This window comes from Uranotaenia lowii, chromosome 3 (genome assembly GCF_029784155.1).
Source record: "Uranotaenia lowii strain MFRU-FL chromosome 3, ASM2978415v1, whole genome shotgun sequence".
Taxonomy (NCBI): domain Eukaryota; kingdom Metazoa; phylum Arthropoda; class Insecta; order Diptera; family Culicidae; genus Uranotaenia; species Uranotaenia lowii.
The window spans coordinates 287,151,109-287,174,856 of NC_073693.1; the positions used below are offsets into that span (position 1 = coordinate 287,151,109).

Sequence of the window (23,748 nt, forward strand, 5' to 3'; positions counted from 1 at the left end):
CTCCTTTCAATGGATCTGAATTTTCCCTTTCGTCGAAAGGTGAAAGTTTTTCCCGCACAATAAAACAAACGAGCGAACAGCAAAAGCACAAAGTGATTCAACATCTAGCCCATTAAATTAAGTGGTCATCTCCCGCAACGAGAACAGAACTTTTCCGTCTCTTTGAAGTTCGATAGTTGTAGCTACCTTGTTTGTTTTCTCTACATTCAGATCGGTATTTGATTGGCTTCCGTTTCGTGCAGTTTTATTCGGTGTCACTTATGCGAAACGATAAACTTTGTAGCTCATAGAGTATTTATTTGTTCCACGTGTAGTTTTCAATCGATATATGTAGTATTTTTCATCAAAACATTCCATCACGACCACCTTAATTTAGTGGGTTCGATGTCCTGGGGTGTCTGCTCTGTTCCGAGAAATTGAGAGTTTGACATTGGTTATAATCACACATCATATAACTTTTCTCATCGAACAATCCCTGTATTGCAAACCCCATTTGATAAGATGAATTCTTGTGATTGTTTTTTTTTCGAGTTGACATTTCGTTCATCTTGAACTTTGAGAACAAAACGCATGTAGGGGAGATAAGGACATAACGAGCACCCGGGGCGAAGTGAGTACTTAAAGGGTGATATGGTCAAAATTTGGTCAATATCAACTTGACGTATTTCTTTCAATTTTGCATTTAAAAAACCTGAACACCCCTCATTTTGAAGGTGTGTGTGTGTAGAATGTTGCTCCTATTTTGGTTTTGGAATTCACTCTTCAGTTGTCAAAATGCCGTCCAAGGAAAAAGAGCAGCGTATTGAAATTTTGCTCGCGCATCACGAAAATCCGAGCTACTCGCACGAAAAGCTGGCAAAATCGCTAAAAGTTGCCAAATCAACCGTTACAAATGTAATTAAAGTGTTTGGGGAACGTTTGTCGACAGTCAGGAAGTCTGGATCGGGGGGAAATCGAAAACCGGAAGCGGACGGAGAGAGTTACCGGTAGTTTCAAGCGAAACCCTAACCTCTCTCTCCGAGATGCCGCAAATAAGCTGGGTGAATCGTCCACAACCGTGTATCGAGCCAAAAAAACGAGCCGGACTATCGACTTACAAGAAGGTAGTGACTCCAAATCGCGATGATAAACAAAATACGACGGCCAAAGCGCAATCCCGGAGGCTGCACACGACGATGCTGACGAAGTTTGACTGCGTGGTAATGGACGACGAAACCTACGTCAAAGCCGACTACAAGCAGCTTCCGGGACAAGAGTTTTATACGGCAAAAGGAAGGGGAAAGGTAGCAGATATTTTCAAGCACATGAAACTGTCAAGGTTCGCGGAGAAATATCTGGTTTGGCAAGCCATCTGTACCTGTGGCTTGAAAAGCAGCATTTTCATAGCTTCCGGGACTGTCAATCAAGAAATTTACGTGAAAGAGTGTTTGAATAAACGTCTGCTGCCTTTCCTGGAGAACCACGGTTGTTCCGCACTGTTTTGCCCGGATTTGGCATCTTGCCATTACGGTAAAAAAGCCATGGAGTGGTACGCCGCCAACAACGTGCAGGTGGTTCCCAAGGACAAGAACCCTCCCAACACGCCAGAGCTCCGCCCATTTGAGAAATACTGGGCTATTGTCAAGCGGAACCTAACAAGACCAAAAAACTGCTAGGGATGAGCAGCAGTTCAAGGCAAACTGGCTTTCTGCGGCGAAGAAGGTGGACAAGGTGGCTGTACAAAATCCGATAGCAGGGGTTAAGCGTAAGGCCCGGCTATTCGGATTTGAAAAAGCGGAAGCCTAACTGAATATTTTTTCTGAATTTTATACTAATTAAACTTGAAAAAAAAAATTAATTTGATTTTTTAAATAAACGATTTCACCGATTTACACGCGTTTTCCCTTGAACAAATTTTGACCGTATCACCCTTTCTTTTCTTAAATAAATTTTCGTGAGGAACAGTTGCGCAGCAACTATATTACTATTTTTTCAACAAAAAAGCAATCTTCTTCTACAACACTATACAGAAATAGTTTAAAAAAACCAACTTATTTCTTAAATATCGAAAAAATTATAATTTTCAAGCATCGAAAATAAGCTCTAAGGATCGATAAATCATTTTGATCTATAATGTTACACACTGCTACATGATGTACACATGTTTCTCAAGATTCATCTTTATAGAAGTTTTCATTTTTCAGTATAATCAATTTCAAAATTTTTACTTTAACTTGTTGACTCGAGGCGAATAGAGCACCATTGATCGGGGCATGATGAGCATTTTCTGCTATAGAATCTAGCAGCGAACTCAACTCGATTAAGTCAACTCAATTATAGACCTATAGCTTGACAGAATTCATCTGACAAGTTGGCCAAGTGGTAAGGTGTCGGAGAGGTAACTCAGAGGACTTAAGCTCGATTCCAGGTCAAGGCGATTTTTTTTTCATTTACTATTCATGATTGATTATTTTCCCAGCAAACATAAAATCACATTAGAAATGATAGCTCAAATCGTTAACAATGTTAAAGCGAATCGCAATTCCTACTAAATAAGTAAACAATCGTAAAAATGTATACTTAAAGTCGGTATAAATTGGATGTTATAAATATTCCGCCATGTTTGCAAGTTTGTTCTCTCACGCGGGATTCAAGTGAGAAAACAACCTTGTTGCTCTCTCTGCCATAAGCAGTGAAATCAGATTGCTAAAAATCAGATGCTTCATTTGGAAAAAATGTCCAATGAGTGAAGCAGCAAATATTGTCGCTGGCAACGGTGGTATGTGTGTATGTATATTCATATATTGCCTCCACTTTGGTAAGTAAATGCTGTTTTTTCGAGTTGTATGCGAAGATTCCATAATGTATATGAAACGTATAATAAAGTTAGTTGAGAAATATACCTACAAAATTGTTTGCTGGGTAGATTTTTTCATTATACGGTATGATGCAAATTCAACAGTCAAAAGACGTATAATGCACTTTTACAAGTTTCAGCCAGATACCAAATAGACTCCTTTAGTGTCTTAACACGAAGCAGTGATGTTACTCACATAATATAGCTGTATTTTATGGTTAAACAAGCGTCCTCCTTAAGGTGGCCATGAAACCCTACCTCTCCTACATTTTTTACGACTTACTTAACAGGTTTGATTAGAAGATTTTTTTTCAATGAGTTAAATAACAGTATTCGAAGGAAATGGGAAAACCGGGAAAAAACTTGGAAATTAGAATCAAAATCGGGAAAAAATTGTGGATAGTTTTTTCCATACATTATTCAATTTTTAATTTCATTCATTCCATCATATTTATTTCCCAGAAGCAGGGAAACATTTGGATTAAAATTTCGTGGAAAAATGCGTGAAAATTCGGGATTTTTTTTTCCAAAAATCGAATTATTTTTAGCTGAGCGCATACATTTAAGTGCACTGAAGTGTTCTACTTCCATGTCCAGAATATTTTAAGTTTAAGTCTCGAGCATCACATATTTCTTAGTTCACGGTTATTTTACAGGGAATTTGAAATGCAGGATCTAAACCTTACTAAACTTTTTTAACAAATCTCAGGAAAAAGTAGACTTACATATCCGAATTAAGAAATAAGTGAAAAGAATATTTTTTTAATAATATTGTAACTTCAAGGATGTGATGTGAATTTGTAGTTAACTTAATATGCTTTACATCTATCTATTTAATAACCGGAATTATTCTACATTGGTCTAGAATAAACTCCATCCGATGCTCTTTTTCCAAAAAAAAATGATGTTATGTTGAATCGAAACTTGAAAAAAAAGCAGAAATTTAACGAAAATATTTAAAATGTTATTGGAATAATTTTAAAGAGTCAAACAAAAATCGAAAGAGTTTGTAGCAAATAAATATTAATTGTTAATAAAAGTTAGTGAGAGTGATAAAAGTAATGCATTCACGTAATTCAGCCATGATTGCAAGTGATTTTTTTACGTAAATTTATTCATTTTCGGCAGTCTTGAGTAAAGTTTACGGAATTCATCATTACTTCTTTGACAATTTTTTAAAATTTAAGCATTAGGAACTAAAATTAAAATTCGAATCCTAAAACCAAATTCAAAATTAATTTCTGATTTATGGATCAGTAATCTAAGGAGTGTATTCGAAAAATATTGTGTTCTCTTTGTTTCGTGAATAACTTTTGAATGCATGGATGGAAATTTATGAAGTTTTCAGTGAAATTACCTAGTAATGTAATGTGTACGTGCACAAAATTTGGTGACAATCTGTCAAGAGGTATTTGAGATCCAATACCGTACGCCCAATACTGAAGTTCATTCACAAATTTTTTTGGGCAGGATCGAGAAAAATCCAGAAAAGTCCCAGTGGGAGCCCCAAAAACAGCTGGGAATCAACTATTCGACCAAAGTTCACAAGGTAAATCGTTTAAGAAGTCCTACAGGACCCAATAGTGAGTCAAAATTTCATCTACAAGGTAGAAAGCTGCCCACCGGTAAAATAAACAAAATACGGTGGTAAAATCGTGTGCAAAATATTTGGAATGCTTGTGGAGAGATATTTCAAAAAATTTAGTAATAACAGCAAAATCGAACTCTTTAGCGGTCACCTGGCAGGCTTCCAACCAAAAACTTTTTGTTGAAAAGTCTCGCTTGTGTTTCCCGCAGATAAACAAGGATGAAAATTTGAAAAAAATTATGTCTAGTACTTGAGCACGCTAATGATCTGCGGAAACTGCGAATTTCTGATTCTTTCATAACGATTGATAGGATGAATGGCTAAACATACGAAGAAGACTGCCTCCAAATGCGACCGTTTTCTCTGCAAAGCTCTCCAATAGGTCCCACGAAGTTTATCCTCTGTTTAAGTTGCACCTGGAATCATGCCATTACGCAAAAACGGTGGTAGAGTGATAAAAAGTCAAATATGTTGGTTTTGTTATTGCGAATTTCAAATAACAGAGCGCAATGATCTTATTCAATATAAGGGCAGGAAAAATAAACTAATTTTCAATGGAAACTTAAACCTGAAATTTTCAAAGTATCACAATCCCCATTTTTTGCTCCGAGAAATGTGTGCTTTGCGTTTCAATCTTCTAATACATACATACATCTTCTAATATATAAAGGAAAGCCCGATACATTATTATTCGTGTATTCGAAATTATAAAATCTCAATCGGGAAAATCGGGAATTTGAAAATGAAAACTCTCTGGTTATCCTGTATAATCATTTCATATACATACAATTTTTTTAACCCTCTTTGAAGATACACCAAACAATGACCTGAAACTTAAATGGGTATAACTATTTTTGAGAAAACAAGCTTTAAAGTTTCTATGTTGCATGAGAAATACTTTCACTCTCGAAAAGTTTCGGTTTTTTTAAAGATTATAAAGCAAAACTCCTCAAAATCTAAATTTCCACCTAACAAAGATTAAGAGGTTAGTGCGAATAAAGACGGTATCTGAGAAGAAATATATATTTTTTTAATGGAATTCATTTAAAATTTTTCGAAGTTAGGAGTGAGATTAGCTCTAAGCATTAAAAGATGGAACCTGAGACATGAGATCTGGAAAATGGAACATGGAACGTGAAGTGAGACATGAGACATTAGAAAACTCTAAAAGACATCTTATTTAAGACCTTTGGCTCGTTTGATGATGAAGAATTGTGTACAGGCTGCCACAACTGGACATTAATCATGCGCTTGTTTTTTATGCACACTTCTTTAAGTTTTTTAAATTAAAAAAGCAGTAATAAATAAATATTCCTATAAACACCGCTTGAAACTAACGATGTCTTTTCGTTGGCCATCGAAACGAAGCTTGACTTTCTTATCCACATTGATTAGCCAGTATTACAAATTAATTTTAGTTTTTTTTTTTCATAAAGCTTAAGTCTTCAACAAAGTTGTTTAGCGGAAAATTTCCTTTAGAGAATTTATAAATTGGCACAAAAACCATAAGCAGGCTCGTTTCCACAGATGAAAAAAAAAATGATGTTGATTTTTCAGTACAAAATTTTCAATTTTCCCATACAAGCATAAAAGTCCAAATTTACTCATGTAAACGTTACTTGAAAATTCTGCAAAAAATCATGGATTTCATGGATTCAAATTCATTTTAACAAACAAAGCTTTAAAACCCCAGGGTTTGAGAAATTCAAAAATTACCCCAAATCGACTCGGTCCATAGGTACAATTCAATAATATTAATCCTGTTTGATCACACAATTAACAGAAAAGATTTCATCTCGAGTAATGAACTAGTCACTGGAATATCAGATTGGAATTTACTCATGTTTCAATTAATCATTCTAACTGACTTCGTCATATTTTTTTCGAAACGGACTCTTTTCGTCAACAGAAAGTCGTAGCGGTATTCAAGCCAAAGGACGAGGAACCGTACGGGAGACTGAACCCCAAATGGACGAAATGGATGCACAAGCTGTGCTGTCCCTGCTGCTTTGGACGAGCGTGTCTCATTCCTAATCAAGGGTAAGTTTCCTGAGGTTTCCATTCTACATAGTAACTACACTGACTTTAGAAGTTAACCGTATTAGGAAACTTGAAGATAGGAATGTTGCCAATTTGCAGTTTTCGTAAACCGCTATATAATCAAAGTAATAAATTCCTTTTTGTTTTGCGGAGCCAGCTGATGCGGTTCAATGATTTTGAGAGATCTATGCAATTTCTAGCGCTTGCAACTAGCCACATAGGATAAAGAATAAATCAGGATAATGTCAGTTCATGTTAATAAAATCTAGTTGTTAATCATATTTTAAAACAAAATAAATAAATTTTATTTATTTTAGATACCTTTCCGAGGCTGGAGCCAGTTTGGTGGATCAGAAGCTTAACCTAAACATCGTACCAAAAACGCGGGTCGTTCGGCTGGTTTCGGAAACCTTCAACTATCCCCGAATCGATCGGCAGAAGGCCCGCATCAAGCGAACTATCAAGGAACGGATACCGGCCGCTCGGTTCAACCGCATGAGTTTACCTCCCAAAACCGGATCCTTCCAGCTGTTCGTGGATGGCTTTAAAGATGCCGACTATTGGTTGCGACGTTTCGAGCAAGAGCCACTTCCGACCAGGCTGGCGCAAAAGTTCCAGCTGCAGTTTGAACGTCTAGTCGTGCTGGATTACATCATCCGAAATACGGACCGTGGCAACGACAACTGGCTGATCAAGTACGATCAACCAACGATAATTCCGACCAGCAATGGGAACACACCGAACGGAATTCCCCGGAGCAGCAGCCGGTTAGAGATGCACGAGAATACCGACTGGAACCTGGTCCAGCTGCCGGAGATAAGGATAGCCGCCATCGACAACGGATTGGCTTTCCCCTTTAAACATCCGGACTCGTGGCGTGCTTATCCCTATCACTGGGCTTGGTTGCCTCAGGCAAAGATTCCATTCAGTCAGGACATCAAGGATCTTATACTGCCGCTGCTGTCTGATCTAAACTTCGTCGAGGAACTGTGCAACGAGCTGTTCGAGCTGTTCCGCCAGGATAAGGGTTTCGATCGGGGCCTGTTCGAGCGGCAAATGTCTGTGATGCGCGGTCAGATCCTGAACCTGACCCAGGCCCTCAAGGATGGCAAGAGCCCTGTTCAGTTGGTTCAGATGCCGGCCGTGATTGTTGAACGGTGAGTAGTAACAAACATTAATCTTGAAATTATAGGTCTTCATTATCTCCCTATTCGCAGACGATTGAATGAATAGTACAACATAAAGTTTGAAAAATTTATTAATCTTTGACATTGATTTTCTATTGGCTTATTCTAATTGTGCAAATAAATATTCAACACAATACTATGGTAGCTTTTCTAAAAAAAATCAGATATTGAAGCGCACATTCTTCTAACTTTGACACTCTGCCACATCTACTTCAATTATTATTTTTTCTCATATAATTTCATGAAATTTTCACACTGATTCAACTTGTCATCTTTTATTCAGCAATATTTGAGCATCATATATGAACTGCGAAGAGAGATAAAGCTTTTCTCGTAAAAAAGAGAAATTTGAGGTTTCTTCACAAAGTTAGCAGTAACTTTGCCAATTTTACTTTTATTGAATTATTTGATATTAATTATTTTGGATAGGATTTTACCTGTTTTTCTTCGATCGTTTATTCAGTTGGGCACAATCAAATCTACCTTCCATTCGGCCGAACAGTCTCCGGCAGGATGACATTCAGCCAGATGACTCATTCAGCCTGGTGGCTTACTTGGCTTGCTCAACTTTTTGGCCTCGTGTCCATTCGGCCTAATGTAAATTTGGCCTAGAAACCATTCGACCCAGTGATCATTCGGCCACACGGCTAACGATCCAACTTGGGCGAACACTTTTCGGTTGGATAACCTTTGGCCTCATGATTCACTCGGCATAGTAGACTAAGGAGGGTATTCGAAAGTGAAGCTTCCTAGTAATGTCATGTTTAGGTACATGTGTAAATTTCGTGACGTTATGTCAAGTGGTTTTTGAGATAGCGTCTAATTAAGAAGTTCATTTACTTTAAATTTTGGGCGCCAAGTGGGCCATCTTTAATTTCATCCCAGAAAATTTAGCAGATTGCCCCTTTTCGGCACCAAAACAACTATTTGACTTTTTAGCACTGCACCACGATTTTCGCGTAATGGCACGATTCCAGACCAAACCGGAAGTCCTTTGCATGGAAAACGATCGTAGTCTTCTTTCTATATATATCCATTCATTGTGTCATTCGTGATCTGATTTGCCGCTTCCACAGATCGCCAGTCACTTTAAGTGCTAGACACCAAGTTTTTCAATGTTTTTTCGTTGTTTTTCTCCGGAACATCTAAGCGAGATTTTCCAACGAGAATTTTCTAGCTGGAAACCTGGCTGTCCATAACAAACATTTTCAAAATATATCCTCTCTAGTGGTCCAAATATTTTGCGCACGATTTGACCACCGTGTTTTGTTTATTTTTTTTCAGGAATTTTTTCATCCTATTGAATGATTCATCCCATTTTTGTTTATTTCACCGATGGGCAGCTTTTTTTGTAGAAATGTAATCGGGCCTATTTTTTATTCAGATACACCAACCAGACCATTTTTTTTTATTACTGTCTCATTCGAAATTTTCAGATAACGCTTAAAAATAGAGTTTCCAATCCCGGGCTTTCCCGATCAGGAATTCCCGGAAATCAAAAAAAAATTGGGAATCCCAGAATGCCGAACAATGCTGAAAAATTCCGGAAACTCTCGAACGCAATAAATAGCGTTAAATTACATAAATTTTACACGTCCTTAATTAAATAATGGATCAGATTCAGAAAAATGATTGAAATGATAAAGGTAGTTTTATAAATGGTATAGATTCAATCATTAAACACTTTTTGAAACAAATAGATGGTTATCTGAAAATTTATAAGGAATGATGAACAATCTGAAGTATATAAAACCAACTTCTTTCAAAAAGATTGTTCAATTGGCTTCTGTATTGAACGCTATCTCAAAAACCACTTGACAGAACGTCGCCAAATTTTGTACATGTGAAATAACATTACTAAGTAGCTTAACTGAAAATTCAATTAATTTCCGTTCATGCATTCAAAAATTATTCAAAAAACAAAGTGTTGCATTTTTTTTTTCGAATACATTCCTTATTCCGTCTGAAAACCCATTCGTAGCTATCGTCGATCGGCTGGACGAAATTCGGTCAACTGGCCTTTTGCCTAACGACTTTCGGCCGAATGACCCAGCCCTGCTTATAGCCATCTAAATACAAGGATAAAATTAACATTCGAACCACTTTAGACAATATTCTCTATGGTCAAGGCAGTTTAAAGCTGAAGATAGAAGCTTAAAAAGCATCTAGAAATCTGCATTTTTTTTTTCACACGAATGTCGTACAGTCTTGCACTTGCACCCAGTTTTTAAGGTATATGTTTGTGAGATTTTCTTACCGGAACTGTATCCACTTGATTGAAGATTTTGATGAAGGGCATTTTTACACTTATAAGTGTTTTATGAATGTTTTATGGAGATTAGGCAATTAGTTTAGTTTTAGTGGTACTAACTCATCTAGTTAAGTTACAATGTTGAGAATGTAGCAGATTGAAACAAAACAAAATTCGCAGGTTTGAGCTTTCAAAGGTTCAATTGAGTTACAAGAATATAGTGGCAACATACCTAACAAAATTAACAGATTTAAGCTTTTATAAAAATCTTTCATTAACTATCGTAATATTTGAATCATTTAATCCTGGAGTTATTTTTATGGAGATAAATCATGTATAATTTAAAAAAAAAATTTTTTTTTGGTTTAGATTGAAATGGTAACAAAAAGATTATTGAACTATCAAACTTTTCTCAAATCTTCCACAGATCAAAAGTGAACCCTGGGTCGGCACGATTTTTCTCATTCCAACAGCGCTTCCAAAATAAAAGTCCATTCTTTTCATGGTGTTAGAATGGGTTGACACTCGTTGTCCTTTGATTGCGACTGTTGACGATCCTTGTAAGCTGACCGACACACATTTGGAGAATGCGACATCGGACATGGGACTAAGACGAAAAAAACTAAAACTCCGAAACAATTACCTAACTATTCATTAATGAAACAGTGTAATGCACCTAATAATTGAACCGGGTAAGATGATGAAACGTTCTGGGAACATAACTTTCTTTTTTTAAAACAGTTTAGTGCACGATGAAAACAGAAGAAAAACGAACAGTTTACATGTATTATCAATAAAAAAAATAATAAAAAAAAGGATCGTGAAAAATAGATATTGAACGTGTATAGAAGAACAACCTATTGATATAGAATTCTCTCTTCAAAAGTTATGATCTTTCGTTTTCTTTCTGATTGTGATGCGTTTATTTGTAAATATCGGAACCATTCTTCCAATTCAAACCTTTTGTTTTGTTTATATTCGACCATAAAATAAAAACTATCTAATAAGTAGAGAATCTTGATGAGAAAAAAAAATCAAACATAACTAGTCTTATTTCATAATTATTACAAATTTGTGCAACAACAAGGGTCAAAGTATATATGTATCTACAGTAGGGTGTCCCAAAATTGCATAACTTCTGGGAATCTGGGGGCTCACCCGCCAAATGGTAGATTAGGATGTGCAGAACAAACTTTTGTAAGGAGCCGACTGAAAAAAAATTATGTTCGGAGGTTCCGCAAGCGCGATCTTTGAAAAAAGTCCACTTTCAAAAGATTTAATTTCAAATAAATTCTGGGTCCAAAAAATTTCATGAAATTTATATATTTTATATTTTTTTAATTTTGTCCGAGTTAAATACAACATGTAAAAAATAAAAAAAGAACCAAATTTGTATCAAAATGTAAAACAAGCAGGCTATTTCCAAGAAAAAAATTTTTTTGGTCCAAAAATTTTGAATTCAACTGACCAAAATGTGTACCAAGCGTAAAATATTTTTGATACCAATGCCATCAAAAGATGCGGATTTTTATGCACTTAAACTTTGCTGAACAAAACATGTTGTTTGTATCATCGTGTGAAGAGCTATGCACGGTTTAATGCTTAATAAAAATCACAATTTAGGATATTTTTTATTTAATTTATCAAATTGTCATAATAAATACCTACTTTAAAATCAAAATACTTGCAAAAAAAAACTTGGATGGTTTAAGGAAGTCATCAAAAGGCCATATGCCAAATTTTAGCGGAATCGGACAACAGGAAGGGGTTGCACTGAATCTCAAGTGTGAAAGGGATTCTGAGACATAGTGTTCTAAAAAAGCATAAAAAACTGGTTTTTCATCATACATTTTTGTCTTTACCAATCGATTGCTTTATTATGTCGATTTTATTAAAATTTCAACTAAGACTAACATTTCACCTGAAGACTGCAACTCGATTGGACTTAAAACAAAAAAGTTATGACTGTTCCAAGATTGTATTTTTGTGGCAAATTGTCGTTTAACACACAATGAGTACATTTTACTCATTGCGTTTTACAGGACAATTTGTAACCAAAATACAATCTTTGAACAGCCATAACTTTTTTATTTTAAGTCCAATCGAGTTGCAGTCTTCAGGTGAAATGTTAGTCTTAATTGAAATTTTAATAAAATCGACATAATAAAGCAATCGATTGGTAAAGACAAAAATGTATGATGAAAAACCAGTTTTTTATGCTTCTTTAGAACACTATGTCTCAGAATCCCTTTCACACTTGAGATTCAGTGCAACCCCTTCCTGTTTTCCGATTCCGCTCAAATTTGGCATATGGCCTTCTGACGACTTCCTTAAACCATCCAAGTTTTTTTGCAAGTATTTTGATTTTAAAGTAGGCATTTATTAAGACAAATTTGATAAATTAAATAAAAAATATCCTAAACTGTGATTTTTATTAAGCATTAAACCGTGAATAGCTCTTCACACGATGATACAAACAACATGTTTTGTTCAGCAAAGTTTAAGTGCATAAAAATCCGCATCTTTTGATGGCATTGGTATCAAAAATATTTTACGCCTGGTACACATTTTGGTCAGTTAAATTCAAAATTTTTGGACCAAAAAAATTTTTTTCTTGGAAATAGCTTGCTTGTTTTACATTTTGATACAAATTTGTTTCTTTTTTCATTTTTTACGTATAGCATTTAACTCGGACAAAATTAAAAAAATATAAAATATATAAATTTCATGAAAATTTTTGGACCCAGAATTTATTTAAAATCAAATCTTTTGAAAGTGGACTTTTTTCAAAGATCGCGCTTGCGGAACCTCCAAACATTTTTTTTTCAGTCGGCCCCATACAAAAGTTTGTTCTGCACATCCTAATCTACCATTTAGAGGGTGAGCCCCCAGATTCCCAGAAGTTATGCAATTTTGGGACACCCTAATCTACAGTGAAACAACTATACCCAACTTCAAGATTATTTTATCCAGTTCACAGCATTACTGTTGAGCAACACATAAAACATGCATTATGCTAGCGTATATAATCAATTACAATCCGAAATGAGGGTTCAACCTTTTAGACGGTTTAGGAAATTGTTATTAAAGATTCTTCAGCAACTTGATGAAAAATAAAGAGATAAATATCTTGAACTTAGTATAGAAATACTTCGGTAGCTAGGTAGAAAAATGGACACTTTCCAATCAATCGAGAACTTTCAAAAGTGTGTAAATACATTTCAACAAAAACTCTATAATCCAAAATAGTGAAAAAAAATCAACCCCCAAACAACAGAAACAAAAACGCAAGCCTTATTTATATGTCACATCACACGACCGACAAAAATAATAGAAACCATTAAAACAGTTGATATCCTCAATAGGCCAACCATTAGTTTGTATACAATCGGTTAAGCTCCTTAAAATATGAGTAATCATTGAATAAAAACTTCAATTTCCCCGATTTATGTGTCGGCGTCTTACGTCTCTTCCGATGACAGCCAATGGAACCAAAAAAAACTTGTGGACTGGAATACGACGACGTTTGGCAATTTAAACTTTGATGAAATGTTACCTCAGCACGACAGCTAGATTATTGTTTTTCCCTTTTCGGACTTTCTTTTCTGAGCGGTGAACTGCAGATATTGCCAAAGTCTCACATGTTGCATGTCGGGTAAATTAATATCGTTAGAATGTTGCTTTAGTGGATGTTTCGTTTATGATGTTTCAAGTTCAACAGATTATTCTTTCAAGTTTTAAGATGGCAATACTTAATAACTTTTGCGAAAAACTATTAAGAAGATTTTTTAAAGCTTTTAATGCTGTATATTTTTCAAAATAAAACTTCGTCCTTTTGAGGGATGTTATCTACTACTTATATAACAATGACAGACCTTTTTGGTTTTTTCAATCGTTCCATTCATATAGTTACCTAATTGTGCTTCTCCAAGAAACTAAATAAAATTTAAAATTAACTCTAAGGTATATTCCACTTTGTAAAGATATTCAATTTTGAACGCTACCTATTAGACACTCAAAACCTACCCTTGAAAAGTTTGTGAAACCAATTTTTTATGGCTCATACCTAATTACTGAAAATGATGCTATATTTAGCACTGAATCACGTTCAACATTGACCTGACCAATTCCAGTTACTGGTTTGTAGTATAGCGTGTCATTAATTCGCCGATATAGGATAATCTCAAAATTTTACAGTATCTATCAGCAAGAATCATCTTTCGTCCGTTTTTGGCACGATTAAGCTTGCATTGCAGTTGCACACGAAGAAAGCAATTTTTAGCAAAGAAGGTAAACTTTTTATTAGCCTCTCTACACAGATAAAAAAGCAAAATGGAGCGATGAGATATTTTCTTCATTGAGATTATTTAATCTTATTTTCTACTATTTTGCTCTCGCTTGCGGATGAATGAACTTAACTGTATTTTGAGTTTCTGACATTTCTTAAAAAATATTTATTCATCTTACCATTCTAGTCCTTTCGATAACGGACGAATCTGCTGAAAGGTTTAAGCAATGCTATTTATTCATTTTATTCCAAGCAAAACCGTTGTTTAAAGGGTGGAACGACAAAAAAGTGCTTAGCCTGAACGAGGCATAAATCTCATAATGGAAATATTAGTAAACATTGTAAACCCCAATTTTTGTTGCTACATGAGTGTAGAATAATGTGCCTACTGCAAAAAATACGATCAATGAACAACAAATTTCGGACGAAAATCGACAAAGATCCACGCGACAAAAAGAGACCAGCGATTGGAAACTTGGAACATGGAACTGCCGATCTCTAAATTTCATGGGCAGTACCCACGTGCTCTCCAACGAATTGAAGAGCCGCAAATTCGACATCGTAGCACTGTGGATGTTGCTTGAGGTATGCTGGAAGAGCTCCACAGTACTTGCGTTCCCAGATGGTCATACCATCTACCAGAGCTGCGGCAACACACACGAGCTTGGAACAGCTTTTATAGTGATGAGGAAAATGCACGCACGGGATCAGGTTACGACCGATCAAGGGCCAGTTCTCCAATATCAGCTTCATCGACGTGCACAGCCCTCACCTTGGAAGTATCGGTGACGACAAAAAAACAAATTCTACACACAGCTGGAACGTGAATACGACAGCTGCGCAAACAATGATATCTACGTCGTCATCGGAGATTTTAATGCTCAGGTCCGCCAGGAAGAGGAATGCATACCGCCAATTGGAAGGTTTAGCACACACCAGCTGACCAACGAAAACAGCCCAAGACTCATAGATTTTGCAGCCTCCAAACCAATGGCCGTACGTAGAACCTTTTCCCAGCACCGCCGCTCACACAAGTATACCGAGAGATGACCGTACCAAGCGCAATCACAGATCGACCGCGTTTTGATAGACAGCCGCCACTTCTCGGACATCATCGACGCAGATCCTGTCAAAGCGCAAATATCGAGTCAGATCGCTATTTGGTGATAGTGAAGATGTGCCCAAAACTCTCCGTAGTCAACAAGATCGAAACTGGCGCCCGCCTCGGTGAAATATCGCACGACTGAAGCAACCAGAGGTCGCTGCAGACTACACGCAATCGTTCGAAGAAGCCCTGTAGGCAGAGGGCGAGCTTGACGAAGCCTCTCTCGAGAACTGTTGGGATACCATGAAGACAGCCATCAACAGCGTAGCGTAGAACGTCATCGGGCATGTGGAACGTGTAAGAGGGTAGAAGACGAAGAGAAGACCGCGCAGGCACCGAAATAACCGACAGTGGAAGAGGCAGCTAGTCCGAATTTTCCAGGAGAAAAAAGACCATCTTGGGGAGAAGTAGCTGGAGCAGCTGCATCGTTCCCAGCAAACACGAAAGTTTCTTTCAAAAGCTCAACGCATCCCGCAAAGGGTTCGTGCTGCAAGTCGAAATGTGCCGGGATAAGGACGGAGGCCTCCTGACGGACAATCGTGAGGTGATCAGAAGGTGAAAGGCGATGAACACTTGAATGGCGCACATGCAAGAGACCAAGACGGTGGGGAAGGTACATCGCCGGCGTAGCCAACGACGTATGGAAGCCACGTTAAGTCAATTTAAGTATGCCATTCGTCAACTGCATAGCAACAAGTCGGCTGGGCAGGATGGCATCTCAGCTGAACTCATCAAAATGGGCCCGGACAAGTTGACCGTTTGCCTACACGGGTTGATGGTACGGATCTGGGACACAGAACAGCTACCGGAAGAATTGATGGAGGTGGTAATATGCTCCATCTACAAGAAGGGCGACTGTGAGAACAAGCGAGCGATCACTGTTTTCAATACCGTCTACAAAGTGTTGTCCCGAATCCTACTCCGCCGCCTAACGCCACAAGAAAACAGATTCGTGGGAAGTCATCAGGCCGGATTCATGGAGGGACGGTCCACGACGGACCAGATCTTCATACTACGGCAAATCCTCAAAAAATGCCGTGAAGTCCCCTCGCATCATCTATTCATCGACTTCAAAACCGCATATCTACCGTGACGAGCTATGGAAGATCATGGACGAGAACGGCTTCTCCGGGAAGCTGACAGTGCTGTGTGCGGATTTCGGGTTAATTGTCAAGTTCATTAGAATTGCGCAGAAGGCTTAGACAAGGCGATTGTATATCCTGCATGATGTTCAACGTGGCGCTAGAAGGTTTTATTCAACGAGCGGTGGGTGAAATGCTGGGCACGATTTTCAACAGATCCAGTCAACTTATCTGCTTTGCCGACGACATCAATATAGTCGGCAGATCAACTGCGGCGGTGGAGAAGATCTATCGCAAACTAGAACGCGAAGCAGGAAGGATTGGGTTGATGATGAATACGTACAAGACGAAGTATATGCTGGCCTGCGAATCCGAGACCGACCGAACCCGCTTGTCCAGTAATAAAAAGGTCACGATCGACGGCGACGAGCTGGAGATAGTCGAATACTTTGTCTATTTCGATCACTGGTGACCGCAGACAATGACACCAGCCGTGAGATCCGGCAGCGAATGATCAGTGGAAGTCGTGCCTACTATGCACTCCACAAGCAACTGCGGTCGAGAAGACTTATCCCTCGCATGAAATGTAACCTGTATATGACGCTCATTAGACCGGTTGTTCTCTACGGGCACGAGACATGGATATTGCTCGAGGAGGACCTGCGTACACTCGGAGTATTCGAGCGACGAGTGTTAAGAACCATCTTTGGCGGCGTACAGGAGAACGGAGTGTGGAGGCGAAGGATGAACCACGAGCTCGCGCGACTCTACGGCGAACCCAGTATCCAGAAGGTGGGGAAAGCTGGCCGGATACGCTGGGCAGGACATGTTGCGAGAATGCCGGACGACAGTCCTGCGAAACAGGTGTTCGCTACGAATCCGGTAGGAACAAGACGAGCGGGGGCGCAACGATCGAGGTGGTTAGACCAAGTGGAGCGTGATCTGGCGAACGTGGGGTGCCCGAGAAATTGGAGAACGGTTGCCATGGACCGAGTGAATTTTAGGAATTATGTTCGTCACGTTATGTCGTGAGACGGAATACTACACGCTCATTTTTATTTAACCAATTTTGTTTAAAAAATAACCATATTTTGATTTGTGCCTTAAAACTGCCAATATGGTTACTTTTTAACGATTTTCTACAGTGGAATTTTAACCATCAATGAAGTTCTCATGCAAAAAAACAAATGTGGTTAAAAACATAACATCAAAATAAATTATTATTCAGACGCCATCTTAACTGCAAGCGTCTTTATGAGTGAAGAAAAAAAGCTGATTCATATTCATCGGTAAATGGAAAACAAACGACGACCTGACCCGGATAACCTGGCCTTGATGATTAGGTAAGTTGATTCTCTATTCTGAAATCATGAAAACACAATAGCGGAAGGTACATAAGCTCCGGGAGGAATTTTCTGGCTTGCCGTTGAAATCCCAGTTTTCTTTGTCGGGAATTATAATGTCCATCAAACCCTTCAAAGATTACAAGGCTTCCGATAGTAAACCGGAATATCTTCCTGCTTTGATAACTGAATTTTAAATGGGATATTTTTTCAAGGTTTTCATCCAGCTTAACGGGCGGTCGAAGTTTTAGTGCCGCGGAAAGTATAGAACCAGTGCAAATGGACAGTAATCGTGACGATGGGCATTGCTGGGTGAGTGCAATCAATTTGATTTCAAATGAAATTAATACAAATTAAAAATTACATTCTTTTCCAGCTGTACGCTCCCAGGGAGGCTCTGATTGCCTACCAAAAAAGAACGAAGTGCTAATTGAAAATGAATCTTTCTTCTCACTGTCCGGCTCCTGATTTCAACCCGAGCTCGAGATTGAAGCGGCCAATGTCCTTTGAAAGCTTGTCAGATTATTACAGTAATACCTCGATATAAAGCAACGAAATTTTTTTTTTCGTTGCTTTACATCGAAGTTACGTTATATCGAAACACTACTTAAAATGGCCCTTTGGAGCATCGATAGTGATCGTAAATGTGAAAAAGTTGATTCTAAATTCTGTTTGCCCAAAAGCGCCATCTGCAGACAGTTTTGTTTTTTTTTAGCTGTTAATTAAATGCATTCCTTAACGTTATATAATTGTGATAAATGTCACCAGATAATGACATTCTGATATGATAGGCGATTGAAACCAAACAAAATTCTCAAAGATGGTGTATTTTCAAAACGGCTCGGAAACATCAGAAATGTTCCTTTGTTATTTTCATAGCAAGTGATAAAATCCGTGCATTCGCGATGGTACAGAAGTCTGTACAGTCATTGATCAACTGTCAGCAATCATATAAACTTATTTGCATAAAAGGCTACATGCCCTAACCTCACTTCAGCTTAAGCAACTTATCTGTAGGTGCAAATATAATCATTAAGTTTTGAAATTAAGAAACATGCTCTAGGATGGATTTTCAAAAGTACAAAAGCGACTATCACAATAGGGGAAAGGTTTCCTAAATGGGCCTATCGGGTTAAATGACCCTACAGCCGTTTGACGAAATTGCTGACAAGAAAACAAATCTAATCAATGCATTTTGAGGGTGCTACGCTTGGAACATAAGGCAAGAAAGAATTTCATGAATAAACCAACTCAAAATAATTTAAAAATTCATACAAGGTTTTGATACCTTTTGATGTAATATTTTGACTTTTAAAAATTATACGTAGAGAAGCTCAAAACAAAAAGTTGGGTGGTTTTTGTTTCTTATTCAAATGAACCTTAGAAGTAAAACAAATTTAAGCTTTTATGATGATTTCATAATGCTGGGAAAGTGGAATAAGAGAGTGTTTTTGTATGCCCCCATCATGTTTGTAAAATGCCGCTAACCTAAAATAACAGGTTAAATAGAATAAATATATAATTTTTATCATTAGAACTTCAAATCTAAGCTCTAATTGATATCTTAAGAGCAAATCGAAATTCTCAAAACAAACAGATTTGATAAAATTTATCTTAGGAATGAAATTCCTCCATATGATGGCAATCCTAAATTTTGTTTATTCCATAAAGTTATAAAAGACATAAATTTTTATAAAACTTCAGCTTTGTCGTATGAAAGTTATCAGTTTCTAGCATTTCCAATGAAGTTATACGGAAGTATTGCCAAAAAAACAGAAATTTTACCTAGAACATAAATAGGCGCGTTTAGCCCACACGGTTTGAGGTTCGGTAATTTTGACAACAGGTATAATAAAATCAATTTCTCAAAAACGGAAAGAGGTTTCAACAAAAAAATTACTCCAATGTATAGAAAACAGATGTCTTCTCATGTGTATATAGTTTTTGTACACATATTTGATGTAATATTTGAATAAATCAGTATTCTGTTTAATAGGCGCATATAGCCCGCTCCTCCCCTACTGAAAGTACTGGAGTTACATTTTCAACGCTTGCTCATTCGCTCTTTATGCCTCTGAGAATTTACCACATTGCCCATAAAAAACATTATTATATTTTTATGACAAAAAAGTATTGAAATTAAACATATTCATTCAAATTGAAAACATTTTAAAAAGTTACGTAATATAGAGGCAAAAGTTGCTTTATATTGGGTTACGTTATATCGAGGTTGCTTTAAAAAGAAGTTGCTTAATATCGAGGTATTACTGTATTACAGCATCCTTTTTTCGGATCTGCTTATCCGGTTCCTATTGAAACTCCAAAAATATCAACAAGCTCGGAACAAATTTCGATTAATCTAACGCAACAGAATAAAAAAGAGCGACTTAAGTTAACCCATGATTCCCTTAATCAGTAAGAAGGTTCTGCCGCAAGTGCAACAGCACCGTTGCAACAACACTTTCAGCCAGCGCAGGTGAGTCTTTTGACGAGGGGAATCTACTAATATTACTGCTACCGGATTATTTTATTTTAGCTTCTCGAAATTCGTAAAATCCTGTCAGCGGGCAGCAGACTGGTGCAACTAAAGTACTAGCAATAAAATTAGGGCTAGGGGTCTCCGAAAGCTTTCTTCATGGTATCACTTACCCAGGATGTGCAGGCTGCACAATATGCGGTGGTGGCCATCTTCCATGGCAGTTGCTTCATACTGCCCCCGATATGCCAGGTTAGTTTTCTAAAAAATTCCATCCACGATCTATCAGCACAGCATTTATATGCACAGAACTTATACGCACATTTTTTTCTCAATATAAAAATTTCAGATAAGAAGGAAGACGAGGATAACATGGACGACGAAGAGCTACCAAAACCGATGGCCAAATGTTAACCGATCGACGGTCGGGTAACGGAGCAATGCGTGGACCAGTCTTGCCCGGGGAAATTATTCGAACGAACTGTTTCCAAACTTCCCATTCGCTGTTCCCGTCAAGAACGAGAAATTCTACCCAGAGGCTGGTCAGTAAACTGCTGGCGATACTCTTTTAATTTTCGTTCGGACAAATCAGACTGCAAACTGATTATTGAATGGTTGGTTTACCTCAAGGAAGGTCATCTTATTTTAGCAAAACACAACCTAACGATGTGCAGCAGTGCATTGCGTCGATTTGTGGAAATATGAGATTTCTGGGTTCCGACAGTAAATGAAAGTCGTTTCGGCTGATTATTGGAAGATTTTAAAATTGTGAAAGGCTTTAATCGCTGCTCAATAAACTATTAAACCAAATTTGTTATCTTAATGTATTCGAAATCATGTGAAAATAATATGCATCCTTTTTAATTTTACTATTCAAAACTCATCTTCTTTGAAAAAATAACCACTTTCTTACTTATACGCTGAAACCGACTGCGGTTAAAAAATAACCATATTTCCACTTCTCAAGAGAAGTCAAAAAATGACTTCTATGGAAAAAGTCAAAAAATGACTTAACGCGGAAAGGTGTGAAAATGGTTACTTTTTAACGATAATTGGTTAAAGATTTTCGAGCGTGTAAGTAAATAAAAAAAAATCACTGACCTTGATGGACCTAAACTTGCGTATGCTGATGATCTCAAACTTTTCCACATCATCATCGGCCAAGATGATATCTTGCAAAGGCAGTTCAATGCCTTCGCTCACTAGTGTGACACCTCTGAACCGGAGTAAATTTGCGGTCATTTCATTTTCTCGCCCTTTCGGCGACTGAACAATATAATAGATTCAACTATAAATTCCTGGATGACGTCTCACATTTAACTATAAATACGATAGATTCAATTGTAGTGGTATAATTGATTCAACTGTAAATATGATAAATTCAACTACAATTGTATAATTGATTTTAGTTATTCAACTATAAACATAATAGATTCAACTATACATTTCTGGTTGACCTCTAGCATTTAACTATAAATATGATTGATTCAACAGTAAATATTGAACTATAAATATAGTAAATTAAACTTTTTTTCTATGATTTATTGTACCACTTGAATACTATAGTGTTCATCCCTGCTCATCAGCAAAAAAAAAAATCGTAAGTTGTGAGAGCAGTACGTGCTCCCTACAGCGATCGTAGTAGGCTTAGGCGGCAGTTCCTAACATCGGTGGCAAAACGCAAGCACTCTCCGGCTATCTGGAAACATGTTCCTCTAACAGTTCCTGACCGCGGTCGTGTAGTAGTTCGACAGTTCCTGGAATTGGGAACGGTAACCTACTCTGGCTGCCCGCGAAATCGAAGTGGGTCTCAAAGTTCCTTTACGTGATCCTGGCAGGATCACACAGGAAACTAGCATTATGGTAAGTCAGCGTATGACAGTTTGATGTCATGATATTCAGTGAATTAACGCTGACAACCCAATATCCAACCCCCCCCCCCCCCCCCTCCCTCACAAGGTCAATCTTCGCCGGGTTCAGAAGCAGGGACTTTTAAGAACGTCTTCCGGGGCTGATTAGTTAAGACGCACTATTTGCTGGGCAATCATGCATCAAGATGCAAAAAGAACAACACTTTGCAATGACACATTTCATCAATTTTATTTGCAAATTTTCAACAGTGCACCAACTGTGGGTTCTACTAATCTCACTATGCCATCACAAATCTAAACTTAGACCGAACTTCTAATCGTCCAACTAAAATTTTTTTTTATGCTCCGTTTTACCTCCCTAGCTACTCCCTCGCTCTTTTTTTACTCTTTCTCTCGTTTACGCGGTATCAACCGGCAACGGACAGACGATTGCAGGTCACGCCAAGTACTACTACGAGGTAGACATCAAAGCTGGAGGATCCCTCGTGGAACCGAATTTAGGAGGTCAGGTACAAAAAGTTCTCGTCGCCGCGGCTCTTCGCGACTCGCGAGGACGAAAAAAAACCTCGCCGTGGTGGTGCCGCGAAACGAAGCGAATCGACGACGACCTGTTCCAATCCAGCAACCGTTGGGGTTCAAATTCAGTCGGTGTTTGTTGGTCGGGCGAATCGCGTCGTGGTTCTTTTTCGGTAATAGTTCTTCCATCGGTTGTTACGGGGTTTGTTATCTTTTTTTTCCTTTTGCTTCCTCACTCTCTTCATTCTAAAACGCGGGTAAACACATCGAGGCGGAAACGGTCAACGGAAATCCACCCCTAGCATCTATATAGTTTTGTAGTTCAAGTATGCCTGGTTCCATTTATCTTTGGTGTTTTTGTTTTTCTTTTCTGGTTTCGGTTACTGTTACGTGTCATTAGATGGCCCGGTGCAACGGGGGTGAAATTGAAACCCACACAGACTAGTGGCTTCCTTTTTTGGAAAAAGGATACTGTACGCTGAAGGGCTGAAGAAATGGAATACGATTTTAAGTGAAGTTGAAAAAATGGGTGAAGTTCATTGCTTTGAATCACAATACATTATATAAATTTATTGCGTGAAGAGAATGTTCACGCGTCATGTTTTGCAAATTATATTTGTACAAATTGATCACTCTTTATCGCTTCTCGGCCTAAAGGCTAAGATCAAAGTGCAAATTGATCAATCTGGATAAGTTCACATTGGCTAATCACAATTCACAAAAGCACAAAATGATGTTTTCTTGGGATTTCTGCATAAAACATTTGTACTTTCATTTTTAAAAAATTCATAAGTATTTGAAGACATAAATGATTTTCAACTAAATTCTATTTCCCGGGAAGCTTAATGAGTGCTGCCTGAAGTTTTTGTTATCTGTCATGTTCCGTGCTTCAGAACAGAAACAATTTTTACGCTTGAATGAATCTTCTTCATTACAGGCAACGAATGAAACAAAACAAAGTGTCGTCCCACGATTTTCCAACGGATATTTGTGATTCGACGATTGTTGATGTTTTTGTTTATTAGTATATACGAAATTTTTAGTTGTATTTTGCGTTGAATTTTTTAAATATTTTACCATGCTAATTCAAGCAAGAATCAAGAAAGAAATTTTTAAAAGAGCTGACGTTTACATGAAATTTTCGGATACTTTAAGTTCAATTTCC

The 23,748-nt window shown here is 37.6% G+C and overlaps 1 protein-coding gene across 1 annotated transcript in view; it reads left to right on the forward strand.

Moving 5' to 3' along the window:
* LOC129754751 (phosphatidylinositol 4-kinase type 2-alpha-like) overlaps positions 1–10,898 on the forward strand; it is a 29,965-nt gene extending 19,067 nt beyond the window's left edge. Inside the window, exons 3-5 of the mRNA XM_055750966.1 lie at positions 6,334–6,464; positions 6,782–7,621; positions 10,330–10,898. Of these exons, the coding sequence (XP_055606941.1) occupies positions 6,334–6,464; positions 6,782–7,621; positions 10,330–10,414 (1,056 nt within the window). The 3' untranslated portion in view covers positions 10,415–10,898. The remainder of the gene's footprint in view (positions 1–6,333; positions 6,465–6,781; positions 7,622–10,329) is intronic.
* Positions 10,899–23,748: the final 12,850 nt, after the last annotated feature.